A 17,936-nucleotide genomic window follows, 5' to 3' on the forward strand; every position below is an offset into this window, starting at 1 on the left:
TATCACCAATTAACATTTTTAGCTTTGTTACACTCAAAAATGAGATCCTCGATTTTCTAGGATGGCCCTACTACATCTTAGAAAAATTGACTATTTTATACGCAATGTTTAACTTTATTGGATTTCTTTTCTCACTTTTAAAAGGAATCTATAACACATGTGCTATACACACACAAGTCAATAGACAAGCAAGTGTAGCACGCATACTATTTGCAGGATTTTTTGGAATCTTTTCTACATCTATAAACAAAATTCTTTTAGACGCACAAATAAAGGAATATAACACAAAAATAGCAACACGACAAAATACATACGACGAAGAACATAACAATGTAGACATAACGCCAACGGCACCACAATTACCACCCCTACCAAATAACCATCCACTATCCCTAGTCCCACGAAATTTTCGAAATTTAGCCATCACACATAATCCAAATTTTCGACTCACCACATCACAAAGTCCCATCCAACATATAATGACACACCAGTCACAAGATGATAATACTTATGAACAAATTATTGAACAACCCCATACCACCGCTTTTCAGTCTCAAAATAATCATTTTTTTAGCCCACGATGAGCCGCCAACTTGGATCACTACACCGATCAAATTCCCACCCAACCAATCTTACCTCTCCAATCCCAATAATACCACTTTTTGCTTTTCCGCCACCCGATTTTCCATCTAGTAATGTAACATCAGGCATGAATTCCGACACTAATTCACACATCTCAGTTTTATATTCCATCTCACAACTCAATAACCCGAATATTGAAACCCCCGATGAATTCGCCGACTCAGAACCATCCCCATCCAATAATTTTCATAACTCTTCTAATTTTTCTCAACCCCCTTTTCAACCCATATTATCCAATAACCCTGACCCAATTACTCCCACACCCTCTTATGCTTCCCAAGTTACCCCAACCTACTCCTCATACCATTCTGACCAATCATCTCATTCTCCAGACACCCCCCGAATCTCCCCAGAGCTAGATAATTTTATTACCCTTCAACAACAACCCTACCACCTTAATACCCCAACCATAAACCAAATCTCCTCCACAATAAATTCATCCAACCCCCCTACCCCTACACCCTCTTCAAATTATACTGAATCATTAGCACCATCATCCACATCAACTGAATCTTCACTCAACACTAATAGAGCTTACCGCACTTTTAAAAGAAAGTTCCCCAACCATCCTTTCCCAGCAAAACCAGGAACAGCCCGTGAATACATCAACCACCCCAAGCATACTAACACAAAAGAATTTTTAGCCATCACCTTACCCTCATTCCCACAATACACCTTAAACACCCCCCACGACACTAACGAAACACGCAACTTTGTAGATGAATACGTTTTAATGCCCACTCTCTCTTGGACCTCATATTATCATTTTACTAACCCTCTTTGCTTACCTTTATCTAACACACACATCGATATAGAGCGAAATACGGACATGCTATATCGACTCACTACACCACTAACCGCTAGACAATTTACTTACGTTGGATATAAAAAATCACTAAAAACACACACTGCACCTAGAGCTAACGAATATACACTCGAATACTATGATCACAACATCATCAGAGCTAACCAAGATCAATTCTTAGACGACGATCGCTTCGCTAATCCACAAATTACCGAGAAATTTTTCATCAAGACACCATATATATTTACACTAAACATCTTCGACCGAAAGTTTGATCACATTATTTCAGAAGCACTAACAGACACACAAGCATACGAAAGTTTTAAAGAACGCTTCCAAATATTTTCACTAACCTTTCATTTCCTTGCACCACACGAAAGAGATTTACACTGCTCACACGATATTATGTTGCGCACTAAACAAACCCACACATATAGTTATTATCGCTTCATCCAAAATCACTTTGACCTACACACACCCTCTAGACAACCACACCATCGATTTCAATTCATTAATTCCAAATACACTTCACCATTTTTCCTAAATTTCACATATTGTATTAAAGACACTAACCTCCATGGTATTCTTCGTAATTATGACCCCATAACCCAAATGTACATCTTCTGTCCCATCACCAAGACCTTCAACGCCGAAGAATCCCGACCCTTCCTTATCCCGCACGAGTTTGTACAACCTATAGAAATCCCAATTTTAGAATTCATCCACAACACTAAATTCAATCACAAATTATATAATCTAATCCAAAACACACCTTATGAGTTTGCAGTTGGCACTGAAGAACTAACCACTATCAAGGCACTCCAATTGCTTTGGCCACTGCTTCAGACTAAAAATATCATCCGCATCTTAGCTAAACTACTAACAACTTCAGAACTAATTCACGACATCTTCCCCCACGGTTTTTTCCCCGACGACTAACAGGTAAGTATGAATTAAATGAATATTACTAACTAATTAAAATATTAAAAAACTCACCATACTTTATTCATGTTTTCTTTAGATTTTTAGCCTTCATCCGACGATCACCTACAAAAACCACAAAAGACAAATAAAAATCGCAAATTTCATCAAACAGATTTCAAAAATTCTATTAATCTCTTACACTTATAGATTTATAAATTTAATACCAATGCAGTAAATTCATTTCTAAAATTTTCCCCACAAGCAGTAAATCTAATTATGATGAAAATTTGTAACTTAAAATTCCCCCATAACTAGCAGTAAATTTCCAAATTCTATGCAGTAAATTAATAAAATACAATTGCAGTACTAACCTTTTGATATTTTCATTCATTCGCACAGAAATTCTATCCACACTCGCACAGCTCGCCCACGAAGAATTGTTTAAAATAATGAATTTCAGTTTCAAGTTTTCACACTCAACAACTCTAACATATAATAACATGTTTCAAACTTTCCTTTAACCCGGTTGGAAAGGAATCATATACTAAACAAAACTAACCAACGCAGCTTACTAAATACCACAAATCATAGAATAACAGCATGACTAAGAAAAGGAAACCAACGGTACCCAAACCGGATTAACCCAGTTTAAAACTGGATAATTTATTCTTTTAAAGACTATTATAAAGTCTAAGAAAGAAATAATAAAACACAAAAAAGTCGAAAGACAAACCCATACCACAAACAATTTGATTTTTGAAAAAAGGACACAACCAACAAAACATAAGAAAAACCACAACAAACCCAACATAAAACGTTGTCACATAACAGGACCTCTCACAAAAACCGCATGAAATCATACTCCCACTCCTGGCCTAACCCACCAGGAAGGACGTCTTGAGCATGCTCTATAGCCGGCCTAACCCACCGTGCTACATCCACGCTTTGTGACCACACCTCTATTTTTAATAAGAGCTACTCAAGTGTGAGTAACTCTTCAAAATAACCGAACTAAAACAAAAAGCTTTTGTGAAAACAACTAACTAAAATCATAATTAAAAAATATTAAACTAATAAATGTTTTATAAAATGTAAATTACATTATGCAATACATAGATCAGAATACAACACCAAGGACGAACATCTAAAGACAAAACGACCCCACTACACTCGAGAGAGAATGACCAACCACAATCGATATGCCACTCACAATCACAACTCAAAGGATTTAGAGTACGACTTGACTTCGCAGAAAAGGACTTCATTGAACTAGACCAATGACCACCTCGATGTTCAAGTATACGTACAGATCCGAGTAACCAGGCATCCCCTCCACGCACAATCTCCACGCCATTCCCAAACTAGATCAGACACAAAAGAAGTTCTCCACGCAGAACAGAAAAACCTGACATAGCCAACCATTCTGAAATCAGATTTGAGTTTGTTGCGAAGACTTAGTCGTTGTCACTAGAAGACACAACGTCTTATGTCTCTAACTCCAGCTTCCTGGAACTTCTTTAACAAAAAGGAAACAGAAGAAATAAGATGTTCGCCAAACACCAACGTCCATCATCCATCCTTCGAATTGCAGAAGAACTATTCTAAAAAACTCTGTAAAACCCGGATGGGTGGAACCTGATCTAAACTACATTTTATGATTGGATAATTTAGATATTTTACCAATGTAAAGTATTTAATATTAACCAATCATGATCCATCTAACTAACAACCCACTTATTTGTAAGTGCTGAAGTTACTTGTAATTTCAGCACCAGAGAGATTTGAATTTAACTTAGAAATTAGTTGGACTCTCCCGAGCACTTCAGCAGCCGCAATAAACCAGTATACCCTAGATCTATTGAGCCTAGCAGAGACTAGTTAAACAACCTGAGACTAGATAGTATAAGAGTAAGATTAGGATCGGTATTAGACTAAGAAGTTGCACGAATCTATCCGGCCGAAAATAAGATAGCGTGACGAGCAGACGGTGTACCCTATCCGAAATTACTCTATGAGTTAACCAACTCGGTCCTAACTCATCTAGACGGCAAAAATCAGAGAGTCTAGCTGCGATCTACTAAAATGATCTGCATTTTGTAAAAAGAATGATATAAAAAGCGATGAAATGGTCGGCTTGTATTGGAAACAATTTGTTATGGTGATTATTTATATAAAAATATCAAGAAAACTCAAAATATTGTTGTATTTGTAAAACTGAACTCCTTTTAATTAATCAAGGAAAGACATAAGTTGAAAATGTAAATAGACTCGAACCATATTTTTTTATTTATTGCAGATTTTTTCATTGTTTTTTTTTCATCAATTACGGAAGTTTTCGGTTTTCAGAAGAATTTGATGACCTTGAACTTGATGGTATGAAACTGAACTTGATTTTTGATCACATTTTTTTTGTGAATTTTAAATAATATTTGTTCTAGAATGTAACATAATTCAAATAGACTTCACTAAAAAGTCTTAATGGAAATTGTCAAAATTGAAAAAATTTTGATATATGTTATATATTTTTTGAAAGTTTTAGAAATTTTCTTGGTTTTATTTAATTCCTAACGGACAAAATATTTTGTGCTATTTTTAAGACAGTCAGTGAACACTTTTGAGAAGTATAATTGATCAAAATATTTTCAATGGCTGCAAGATGCGACTTCGTGACGAAGCTTTAGGTTTGAAAACTCCGGCTTTGCGGTTATGATCATTCAAAGCGTCATAATCATGAGCCACTGACCACTCAAACTGTCAGCCTTTTGATACTCTATAGCAACTTCTTTTTTGGTCGACCATCATTAAAAATTTCCTGAATTTTTTTTTCATCAAAGTTTTTCAAAAACTGACCTGAAATGTCATAATAGCCTATTTTTCAAAAATTTGTGTGCTGGTGAGGCATTAAAACAACGTCTAAAGTCTATTTCGGCCAAGTTCAAAATTTGAAAAAAAAAATGAATTGATTGAATAAAGATTAACACAGAATTATCAAAAAAAAATTTTAAGTCCTTTGTGAGCCTATGTGATCAACCCTGAAAAATATCAAGAGAAAAATCCAGACCATTTTGCCTCACTTTTTCGCAATTGAATGCCTCAGTGAGTTCACACGTGATCAGTTATCATATAATAAACGCATGTTAAGTCATGATTCAGACTTCAAACATGTGAGATTATTTTTAAAAAATCATTTGAAATACCAGACAGAAAAAGCGTAGATAAAAGTGTTCGGAACATTCGGTGGTACTTCATATCTTTTTAACTTCAGGAAAGCAAAAACATATTCTTATTGATCCAAGCAAGTTAGCAAAACAACTTCGAATTATATTTTTTTAATCGACCATGTTTTCGTGTGGGGAGGGGATAATAATTTTCAATCAGTGATTCAAAAAACAGTTGTTTTTTAATGAATTTTTCATGCCGCTGCTTTTGCTTTCATTTCAAACCTGCCAGGTCATTCATTCATCTTGCTGGCATCTGAGCAGATTCAGATATAATGACAGAATAATTTATTTATGGCGGATATTCCATAAAACAGTGTTTTGGAGACGGTGCTTCATGTTTTTGCTCAATTGCGTTTGCGTACTATTAACATAGCTGTTTGTTGAATGTCTTGGTTTTCGTGTTGATACTTTTCAATTTGTTTGGGATTTTTGGGGATAAAATTGAAAAGAAAGAGCTTGTCTTTCTGTGGAGAAAGACACCTGCCGAATTAGATTGTACTCGGCTTTTAAATAGAATCATACGTGCAATAAACAACAGGAACAAACTGCATTCTTAGTCCCTATCACCTGTCTTGAGGGGGTTTAATTTTTTATTAGATTTTTAAAAGCAGAAAAAAAACATAACATAAAATCAAACTCAAAATAAATCTCAGTACGCTAACTCGCAGTGCGTGTATAGCATAATACAGCTTAAAAGCGGCGTGCGCATTTATATTCAAGTCTTTTTCGTCGTTGTTTGTCTGCTGAGAGCATTTTAATTTTATCTTCAGCCGTTATGCTGCTGGTTCTAAATGTTATAATTTTAACATCTGCACTTGGACTAAATAATGTTATTTTTGCGATTTTTCCTCTTATAGTAATATATATGCCAAAGCTGTTTTTATTATATTCATACTTGTATAAAAGACACTTGAGTATTTACGGCGCACATCGTCATAATAACAATGCAATTACTAAAAAATGCACCTGAAAGTATATGACTGTATTTTTAAATACAAAATGCAAAAATCATTCGGCTTTGTTATAAATAAAAGATTAGCTTGAACAGTGAACAGAATACAGCCGCTCGAAAGCTGCGATTTCTCTTATTTTTGGATTATTTATTTTATACGCAATCATAATTTTCCTCCCATTCTACCGATCAGTTGCTCAGGAAAACCAAAAAAAAATCTACAAATTTGAATTAAGAAAAATTTGAAAAATTACTATTTCAAATCATACGTTTCACCTGAAAAGCAGGCGAGTAAAAAACCTAAATACCTAATTTTGCGAGATGTCCAGGTTGGTTCTTTTTTCAACTGACTTCTACTAAATCCTTCGAAAAAATATCGAAGTTGATGCTGGCTAATTCTGCCACACCTCTGTCTTAACTTAACTCCAAACCAAACAACGCCAGTTTTAAAACAGAAGAATCTTCTCCGGTAAGACATTCAAAATTTCTGGAAAAAAATTGATTTTTTCGCTCGATTTGATGTTATTTATTTTTTACATAATACTGTGTGGTGCTATATTTAGATATTTTTATTAGTAGAAACAGTTGGCTTTCAATGAAGATGAAAAAATTTGGCTTTTTTATGTGCTTCATTCAATTTATTAATAGAGTTCAGAGACAATTCTATTGAAAACTAACAATTTTTTGACACTTCCTCAAAATGTGGAACTATTAGCCGAGCAAAACCGGTACGATTTTTATTTCAATTTTTAGAGCTATTTAATTTTTCAATGAATGAAAAAAGTGAGCCAATTCATAGATTCAACTCAACTATTTTGCTTTGCTGTCTCAACGAGAAAAAAAAACGACTTCTTTACTTTTTTTCAAAGATCCAATTTAAAATTAGTTTTTGAAGCCAATTCAAAATGGCAACATTTAAATCAAATCTAAAAAATGGTAGCTCAATATCTCAATAAGAAATGAAAGCTTTAATATGGAAGCTATACACTTGTACCTGGAAGTTATTTTTTGGCGATGATTTAAATTTATTGATAAGTTTTTTTTTCCAGTTATCTCCTGAGATTTTGGGCCCTGTTTGAGTTCTCTGTTTGATGTGTCATAACTTGACGACAGCGAGAGAGACTGAGCAAAGTTTTTGTTCACTCACTTCACGTACAAGATGACATGTGAGACAGAAGACAAACGCCCAATGAAAAACAAACAATTTTATCTATTTTTTTAATATATGTTAACCAGCCGGAAAGGATTAACACGAAGGTTAATCAATTAGGGTTGAACTGATCTACTGACTACCTTGTGAGCGCTCTACCTGTAAATTGTATTTTTAGTTTCCAGTTTATTGCACTTTCTTCATTTCATTCATATTTTTCATCCTTTTTTGCCACTAAGCATCAATTGTTTACATAGATGCAATGCGCCGCTGCTGGCATTCGATCGTAATTTATGCCTGAACAAGCTTGCTTTCTTCAAGCAACCAATTGAAAACACCTTGTCGGGCTACGGGTTGCATTTGAGTTAATAGTTAGGGGGGGTTAGAAGGTGATAGGTGGGGGTGGGATGGTTCGTTTGTGAGTGAGATGAGAAGGATGTTTTTGGTTATATTTTGCGACATCCATTTTTCGGCCACTGTCAAGGGTTTCTAGGTTTTCTATCGCTCATGCAGCCAACACTTCCAAGCTCAATCCAGATAAAACTCACATGGTAAAGTTATTTAAGATTGTCCAATAAAAACAGATTTTTTTCATGATATAATTTTTCATGTAATTTGAGCCAAACTCTCCGTGAACACATTCACTCTTGTTTGTTTTTTTATTTTTGTTCTCTATTCATAGCCTAACATCCATCTAACTAAGTCCAAATAAGAAACAATAAAAAACTGCTATCCATATTTCTGTTATATATTTACAATCACTTCTAGTTTTAAATAAACACGATGCATAAACATTGTTTGCAAAAGCGAAAAGTTTAAAAAAAGATAAACTTTACATCTATTTAGCACCAACATCTGGCGTGAAACACCATTCGCAAACTTGAAATGGTATATTGATTTCATTATATTTAAAAACCAGTCGAGATATAATAAGTTATTAAAACAGCGTTCAGTTTAAATTCGGTTCAACATGAGGGAAATTGTTCACATCCAAGCGGGACAGTGTGGAAACCAAATCGGAGCTAAGGTCAGTCTGAAACTGTAAATAAATCACTATGCCCGTATTTCTGAGCACCAAGTCTACCTGTTCACACAATTCATCATGAACATGGCCATAGTATATTGCCATCAGAACGGCACGGACCAGTTAAAGGAAAGGTTTGCCCGGTTCTTTGCCAATATAATAAGACAACATTTTTTTGGCTCAGATTCGAAAATATTTCTGAAACCACCAATGATGATGCCAGTAAACACTTTGAGGGGGAGCGCGCGCCGAAATAATCTTCAGCTTTCGACAAACCCTTTCAAAAATGGCTACAAATGTGAAATTACATGCGATCCAGAAATTTGGACCACAATTGGTCATATTAACATTTCAGCTGGGCTAAAAAAAATTGAAACTGCTGCCCTAAAAACCTCCCTTTTTTCCTAAAACATGTCACCAATCAGAAAATTCTGGCGCAGGCAAACTCAAGAAACCTTTTCCAATAAACCAATCTTTTGATTAGAAAACTGACAGGTCTGATAGATACAAGATTTAATATAAATTCAATAAAACATTCATTGAACACGTCTTGACAGACGACTGGACAGCTGCATGTAGCACGTTCTCATTAATAGAACACGCAGAAAACATGCATATTTTTGGTAACCCAGGTTATCTCGTTAAATTACTAAGATAGTAGATTTTGATTGGCATTTTTAACGAGTTTTTCTGAAAAGTTTTCTAGGTTCTTCGAAAAAAAAAACATCAGAGGAAACGCGTTCATCAGATTGGCTTCTATGAGTCCCGCGCGTAATTTTTTTTTGAAAATTCAGTCGACCTTTTTTTAGGTCGATTAAATTAAGTATGAGCGCTTCCAGAACTCTAGCAGACCGTATGTTTACCAAAATTTTTGCGCTGCAGGAAAAAGTTTGGAAAAAAAGGTAAAAAAGCAGTTTTTCGGCATTTTTTAGAAAATTTTGACTAATAAATTGCGTTTTTTGGCGCGCGTTCCCCATAAAAATCAGTATATATTTTAAGGTCGGTCAGCCAAAAATGGATTTCTTAAAAGTACTAAAGGGGAGACCCTTTGGCTCCGCCCCTGTGCACAGATGATTTTAGTGACCAATTGTGACCACATTGGTGGTATATAGATCAGCCATAATTTTGGCCAGGTACAATATCAACTATCAATCAGCCGAAAAAAAAACAGAACTGTTATTGAAGATCGCTGCAACAATTATGAAACAGTTGGAGAAATCATACAAGTTTCACTCAATTGATGTATTTTTTTGGCAAAAAGGCTCGGCAACAAAACTTTAGTCTGGTTCATAAATTTGGTTAGTTTTCAGTTGGTTGTTACTTCGGTTGAATAAATCACACTTGTCCATTATTCCGAATAAACTTCAAAGAAAACAAACTTAATGCAATAAACCAAAAAGAAAGAAGTTTTCAAAATTTTAAAAGAAGAAACACTAAATACAGAACTTGTGAAAATTTTGAAAAACTATAGCCAAAACAAGAATTGAACATTTTAATGATTTTTAGTTTTTTTTTCTGGAAATCCACTCACAAGCAATTGAAATTTGCTTAAAACAGTTTTGAGTTCAACAATTTGTATGAAAAAAGCAAAAGATGGAGCAAAAGTCTTTTCATCTTTCCAGCGCTCAAAATGAAAAAAAAACTACGATTTCCGAATCCACGCAAAAAATAGATGAACGTGCTGTAATTTTTGATTTTTACGTTCATAAATTGGGTATTATTTAAATTTTAAAAATGATTCCTCGAAAATTTTCTAAAAAAGAAATACTATAAGCTTTGCTAACTTTCTTTGAAAATTTGAAAAGAATATCAACGTCGTATTTATTTTGTGTGATTCCAATTTTCACCGTTGATTTCAATACCAAAGTTTACAGTTTTTCAATGATTTATTTTCCCAAAATTTATTCAATATGGATCAAGGGGCAGTCGACAAATTTTCAAGGTTTTGCCCTGATATGCGAGCAGTTTTGCGTTGCTTAAGGATGGTAGTGTGTTTGTTTGTTTGTTTGGTTAATCCCATGCTAGATCAAACAAGAATTGAAAATTTCTCAAAATCACATGTAGAAGTTATCATAATGTAGCAATCGATGGCAATTATACATTAAACCAACACAAATTATTTGCAATGCAATTGTTTCATTTTGCTTATCCTAATTATTTTTTCGAAAGTTCACTATGATGTTTCCTAGAATTTAGTTTTAAGTACAGCCTAAAATGATTCATTTAAAACATCGGACCTACTTAACAATACCCCCTTTCAAGAAAGTGGGATGCAATGTTAAGTAGGTTAAGTTAGTCAAATCTTTGTTCAATGGGAGCGCAGCTTTCGAATGTTAGTTAGAAGTTTCATTAGAATTTTAATTAGAATGTTCTTGTGCTAATTTACTGCTTTTTTATAGGCGTCGCACAATTTTTTTAGTAGATACCATAGGGAGGGTTATTTTTGAGTAGATTCAACGAATTTAGTGTAATAAAAACTATTAAAAAGTTTATTTCATGCAAATATCAAAATAAAATAGCTGTTTTATTCAAAATTTTGTAAACTAATTCATTTTTTTTGTGCCTGTTTGAAATTAAATTTTCAAAACGTTTCAAAAATCATTATGCGGGGAGATTATACGCTTCCCCCTACTTTTTGTAGCTCTTTGTCACCTTTCAAAAGAAATCAGGGCCAGTAGAAGTTATGTAGCTTTCGCCCACAACAAATCAGACCCAGCAAGGGTTAGCTGAACTGGCAGAATATGGCTTATAGGGTGTAAAGTTTAAAACTAGGTTCAAAACTTGTAAATAGCGCACACTAATTATCCAAACTTGGTCAAAACGGCAATTTCTAATCCCCATATTATCTCACAGCAATGGTCGCAAATGAATTTATTTTAAATGCAGAGTTTAGGACATCAAAAAATTCCAAAGCGTATTTAATAATTCCCAAAAAGTGGTCATATTGTCTGAAAGTGCAAATTTGTTTTGAAAAAAAAACAAGATTGCTTGTATCAGGGCGAAGCTTTGAATGTTCCGACTGCCTTTTGAGGCCTATGGGGCAGTAATAACATGAAAAAATAAATCTAATAAAATAAAATTAATTATTTTTCTTCTAAAACTTGAGATTTTTTGTAAAAACCATCCCCCCACACGCCATATAAAGTACAAAAAGATAAATTTTGCTCCTTTTAACAAAGCAATTAAGGCAAATAAAACTTATTCAATCAACTTGGAACAATTTCTGAGACGGATTAAATCTCCGCTTACGTGTTAATAGCGCGAAATATATCGCGCGTTTTGTCCCAAATTGGCCAAAATGGCAATCTTTAAACCCCCATAACTTTACGAAAAATAATCACAGGTAATATATATTTTCAAATTTAAGCTTAAGACAACATATTGAGTGATATAGAAAAATTCCGTCAAAAATGGCTGGTTAAAAAGTCGGAAATTGTCTGAAGAAAAAAAAACCCACCCAGAGCACAAATATTCCGTTACTTTCGTATCGAAAGTCAGAACAAAAACAAGACCAAGCACAAATATACTTCAAAAAAACTAATCAAAACTAATTTAGATCCATTGCTTTCAAAAAAAATTTTATACTCTCTCTAAGGCTTTTTTGCCTCAACAAATATTAGGTGAAACCATCCGTTACGCACATCTCCAGAAAAGCAAAAGAAGCAAACCGCAATATATGTTTTAAAAGAACCTAAATTACAATCAAAACTAACGTGAGGTTATAAGAATGAAATTTGAAAAGCAGAATTGACTGAATTTTTCGAATGGAAAAAATTGAGCGCGTATAAAAGCAATGAAAGTTTCAACAATTTTCATTGGTAAAAAGGTTTCCGCCAGACCACAAGGAAGTATAAATTAACTATGGATTTCTTTCCCTTCAATTATGGGTTTTCTAAAAGAGCACACTAAAGCATAGTTTTGCTTATCCGTATTAGACATATTAGCAAATTTCCCTTTGTTAAATTAGAAGGGCACAAATTGAAGATTTGAAAAGCAAGTTTAGCCTAGCAACCACCGAGTGCGACAAAAAAAGTAAAAATTAATAATTATATAATTTCTGCCAAAAGGTTTTTAAATATAATTTCTACCAAAACGTGTAATTAAAGTTTTTTTTTACTAACCTGGTGCTCTGGATTTCTTAAAATTTTGATGTCACTGTAAACCTGCTTGCATTTACGACTATTGTTTTCACAGCCATTGTTTTCACGATTTTTGAGGTTGTCAAAGTTTACTATAGTTCATCTTTCGCTTTTATTTTGGCTTCATCCAATTACGGAAGGGTCAGAAAAAATTATAAGACCAGAACATCGAACAAACCATGTACGCGGTCAAACGTTACCAATTTGAAGAAATAAAAAAACTTATAAAAAATATCAAATATCTTATTGAGATGTTCTATTTTTTAATGTTAACGTAAATCTAAAACACCTCCACACCTCAAAGCGATACAAATCTATTCGGCAAATTAAAGTTTTTTGTCTAACAATGCTTGACGGACGCAAAAAATATCAGTTAGTACCTGAAACTGCGTTAGGGGAATATTTTCAAAAAATCAATCAGATCCAAAAATGAAGCTTACGGAATTTTCTGATTGGCAAATTTTGTTTAAATTTGTAAGCTAGCTCTCTGGTTATTGAAACCAGAGCCTTGGGCAAAATGTTTAATGCTTTGGTGTGAAAATAGTTCTGGGAGGTGATTTCGGACGAGCACGGCATCGATCCCTCCGGGGGCTACCAGGGGGACTCCGACCTACAGCTGGACCGCATCAATGTCTACTACAATGAGGCAGCAGGGGGCAAGTATGTACCCAGAGCAGTGCTGGTAGATCTGGAGCCGGGAACTATGGACTCAGTCAGGTCCGGACCCTTCGGCCAGATTTTCAGACCTGATAATTTCGTCTTCGGTTTGTTGAAAAAAAATGCTTATTTCAGAGACTAAAATCAAGATTGAAGGGCTTCTACTGAAAAAATTGAATCCGGTATTTATCGTCGAGGTTATAAAATAAATTTGTTTCGCTATAATACTCTGTTACTCAAAGCCGCATTAACTACTAATTTTGATTTTGTCTCGTAAAGTTTCATGACTTCTAAAGTTTTTTGTGTCACTTAAATTATTTTGAGATCGTAATCTTTTTCTTAACAAGTCTCTTATATAATTAAACATGAAGCAATGTTTTTCCAAGTAAGACTGTTTGATGAAAAAATTGAACACGATACTATTGACCTACATTTCAGGTCAATCAGGTGCTGGCAACAACTGGGCTAAAGGCCATTACACAGAAGGCGCTGAGTTGGTTGATACGGTGTTGGACGTCGTACGGAAAGAGTGCGAGTCATGCGACTGCCTACAGGGGTTTCAGATGACCCACTCCCTTGGTGGGGGCACTGGTTCCGGAATGGGGACCCTTCTCATATCTAAAATTCGAGAAGAGTACCCCGACAGAATCATGAATACTTTCTCGGTCGTCCCTTCCCCAAAGGTGTCGGACACTGTCGTGGAACCCTACAACGCGACATTGTCAGTGCATCAGTTGGTGGAAAACACGGACGAAACCTACTGCATTGACAATGAGGCGCTGTACGACATCTGTTTCCGTACTCTAAAGCTGACGACCCCGACGTACGGAGACTTGAACCACCTCGTTTCGGCTACGATGTCGGGAGTAACGACTTGTCTTCGTTTCCCGGGACAACTGAACGCAGATCTAAGGAAGCTGGCTGTTAACATGGTTCCCTTTCCACGACTCCATTTTTTCATGCCAGGATTCGCTCCTTTGACCTCTAGAGGGTCACAGCAGTACAGAAATTTAAGTGTCTCTGAGCTGACCCAGCAGATGTTTGACTCTAAGAACATGATGGCGGCGTGCGATCCTAGACACGGAAGGTACTTGACAGTAGCTGCTATGTTCCGAGGCAGAATGTCGATGAAAGAAGTGGACGAACAAATGATGAACATTCAGAACAAAAACAGTAGCTACTTTGTCGAATGGATTCCAAATAATGTCAAGACAGCTGTGTGCGATATACCTCCTCGGGGTCTGAAGATGTCGGCGACATTCATCGGAAACAACACTGCGATTCAGGAGTTGTTCAAAAGAGTAAGTGAGCAGTTTTCGGTTATGTTTCGCCGGAAGGCTTTTCTGCACTGGTACACAGGGGAAGGAATGGACGAGTTGGAGTTCACTGAAGCGGAGAGTAATATGAACGACTTGGTGTCCGAGTATCAACAGTATCAAGACGCCACAGCCGACGATGACGAAGCCTATTTCGAAAACGGCAATATCGGGGGAATGGAGGAAGAGGAACCGGGACTCGAGCCAGAACCAGAACAGGAACCGGAACCAGAACCAGAACCAGAACCAGAACCCGAGCCTCAGCCCCAACCAGAACCGGAAACAGGACCGGAGCCAGAACCCGAGCTCGAAGCGGAGTGATAAAAACATTTTAATCATATACGCTTGTCTAAAATTGAATAATGGCATAGTTTAAACTGAGTAAGTTATAAGCTAAAAACTGATGTTTTTGATTTGCAAATTTGTAGTGGGTAAAATCAGAATAATTTATGAGTATACAATTACAACAAAAAATGACCGGGAGAAAAAATTTTTATGGCAGCGGCTAAACCTTTCAATCATATGCTTAAGCAATCTTTCGATACCCGTTTTCAAATAGATATTTAGATTTCCAGCACTGATTAACTAGCAAAATGTTCAATTATTAGGCTAGTAAAGCCAATTATTTGCGAAGAAAGTTGTTGAAATTTGAGCTGTTCAGATCTTCACAGAGGAAAATTTAATTTCCTGGGCTGTGAATTGCTGCCTTCCCAGGTTACCTGCACATGGCAGTCCATCCCTGGAGTCATCCCTGGAGCCAGGCCGGGCAAAGGGAAAACTGTGTTAACGTCTTGTAGGGTTTTCCCTGGACTTTCTGGATCGGCCTGAGACCTGCTCGTTTTCAAAAAAAAATTTTTTTTCAAAGTGGGCACAAATTATAATAGTCGGTCTCGAATCATCGACTTTTCGACTGAGAAGCAGAGATCTTAGACATAAACTGATTGCTCTCTTAGTCTTTTTCAGCAACTTATGGTTACCCATGAAAAACCGGTATTGGATTTAGATTCTTTGGACGGTGATCTGAACATCAAGTATACATAGCATTTTCTAAATTAGTTTCGAGGCAAGAGTTGACTTTACAAAAGAGCAAGTTTGCAAGGAAATTTTTTCAAATAGAGCCAGCCTAACTTCTAAGTTCGCTATTTTGTAAAAAAAAAACACTAGATTTGGTCGTCTCTTTGGACCAAAACTTTATGCGTCAGTTTTTTTTCCTCAAAAATTGCAATTTGACTACAAAGGCACTAGAATAGGTCACCATAAAAGAAGCAAAATAAGAAGAAAAAAGGACAGCATTTTACTGTGCAAGTAGCCCATAATGTTCCAATCATAGTCCTAAGTGGCATCAAAAATCTCCAAAAATTAGTTTTACTTGAGCCAGAATTAAGTTAAGCAACATAGGCAATTGTAAACGGCCTTAATATAGCATAAATAAGCGTCCTCGCTCGCTTAACTCGCATGACTTTAAGCAAAAAATCCAAAGATTCAAACTGTATTTCTCAAAACTGGGAAATAATGTCTTTCAAATTAGGAATAAAATGGTTTTAATATGATATATCACGCAACTCCCTCCGATGATTATTTGTTGTAGCTGTTTTTGAGTGAAAAACAAAAAATTAAAACACAACCGACTTAACATGATTGGAACAAAAACCGACTTCTTTAGTCACATCGAAAAAAAGCAATATTTAGTATAGTGAATGATGAAATCAACTTATTCAGTCAGACAGATCTGAAAAGATTTTTTAAAGTGATGATTTGTATGACTACCCGCATTGATAAAATGAAGGTTGCAATTGATTATAATCAAACTTTTTACAGATTGTCTATGGGTAAGTTTTCATTAAATGTAACCAGATTAGACGCTAAAATTAGAAAAAATAGAAATTTTATACCATTAAAACAATTCCCTATATTGGTGAAAGAAAACTGGATAGTATGAACTGAAAAATGTTTTTTTTTTCTTCTGGCAAAAAAGTTATTTTGTCGAAAAACAAAATTAATTGCCCTAAATTTAAAAAAGCTGCTCTGAAAAAAAGTTATTTTGTCTAAAAACAAAATCAATTTTTTAAAAAAACTGCTCTGAAAAACCTCCTCCAAAAAATCATAAAATGAAAATTGAATTTAAAACGCAAGATAAATAAATTTCAAAAACTTTTTACAGATTGTCTATGGGTAAGTTTTCATTAAATGTAACCAGATTAGACGCTAAAATTAGAAAAAAATAGAAATTTTATACCATTAAAACAATTCCCTATATTGGTGAAAGAAAACTGGATAGTATGAACTGAAAAATTGTTTTTTTTTCTTCTGGCAAAAAAGTTATTTTGTCGAAAAACAAAATTAATTGCCCTAAATTTAAAAAAGCTGCTCTGAAAAAAAGTTATTTTGTCTAAAAACAAAATCAATTTTTTAAAAAAAACTGCCCTGAAAAACCTCCTCCAAAAAATCATAAAATGAAAATTGAATTTAAAACGCAAGATAAATAAATTTCAAAAACTAAAAAAAAAAAAATATTTCAGAATATGAGAAACGTGGAGCTTAAAAATTTAATGAAATTATCCAATTGAGTTTGAGGCAAGATATATATTTAAAAAACATGAAAATTATCATCGAAAACTAAAATTTGACCGCAAAAACATCCAAAAAAACACAGAAACAATCATGATAAAAACCATTTGAGCACAAATTATGCCACAACATCATACAGTTCATCAATGGACATCAAATTTTTGACCAGAAGCATCCTAAAAATGTTTTGTTAAAAATTAAATGAAGTCTTTTCAAGACAAACGATGTTAAGGAACCTAAATAAATTAGATTTTTAAGTTAATAATGAGCTTAATTTGTTTGGATAAGTCATTTATTTAAATTACTTACGATCAAAAATCTTTTTTCTTGATGGCTTATCAAAATGTGCAGTAATTTTTTGTTATTGCCATTATAAGGATCACACAGAGCGTAAATGGGTGGGTAAAAAATTTTTAAATCTGCAAAACTAAATTTATTTCTAAAGCATCCACCACTATTTACTTCAATTACGTCTTAAAAAATTACATTTTTCAAAATTTTCCATCAGCCAGCAGCCTGAAATATATTTAGCATCATG

The 17,936-nt window shown here is 34.6% G+C and overlaps 2 protein-coding genes across 3 annotated transcripts in view; one reads left to right on the forward strand and one right to left on the reverse strand.

The window, feature by feature from the left end:
* Positions 1 to 17,936, reverse strand: part of LOC134846442 (uncharacterized) — a 412,051-nt gene that overhangs the window by 269,471 nt on the left and 124,644 nt on the right. The window lies entirely within an intron of this gene.
* LOC134846444 (tubulin beta chain-like) lies at positions 6,699 to 15,372 on the forward strand. Of its 2 annotated transcripts, none has more exons than XM_063863800.1 (3): positions 6,699 to 7,013; positions 13,402 to 13,621; positions 13,953 to 15,372. In XM_063863800.1, exons 2-3 carry the CDS (start codon positions 13,561 to 13,563, stop codon positions 15,149 to 15,151), a joined length of 1,260 nt encoding a protein of 419 aa, XP_063719870.1. In that variant the 5' UTR covers positions 6,699 to 7,013; positions 13,402 to 13,560; the 3' UTR covers positions 15,152 to 15,372. The 2 variants fall into 2 exon arrangements, with proteins under 2 accessions (XP_063719870.1, XP_063719869.1); XM_063863799.1 differs by lacking the exon at positions 6,699 to 7,013 and adding an exon at positions 8,547 to 8,721.

This window comes from Symsagittifera roscoffensis, chromosome 5 (genome assembly GCF_963678635.1).
Source record: "Symsagittifera roscoffensis chromosome 5, txSymRosc1.1, whole genome shotgun sequence".
Classification (NCBI taxonomy): domain Eukaryota; kingdom Metazoa; phylum Xenacoelomorpha; order Acoela; family Convolutidae; genus Symsagittifera; species Symsagittifera roscoffensis.

Excerpts from the sequence above, each read along its gene's own strand:
- LOC134846444 (XM_063863799.1), top strand. The coding sequence starts at position 8,665 with ATGAGGGAAATTGTTCACATCCAAGCGGGACAGTGTGGAAACCAAATC. Across the intron at positions 8,722-13,401 it reads GAAACCAAATCGGAGCTAAG|TTCTGGGAGGTGATTTCGGA; the intron begins GTCAGTCTGAAA and ends GTGTGAAAATAG. Across the intron at positions 13,622-13,952 it reads ACCTGATAATTTCGTCTTCG|GTCAATCAGGTGCTGGCAAC; the intron begins GTTTGTTGAAAA and ends CCTACATTTCAG.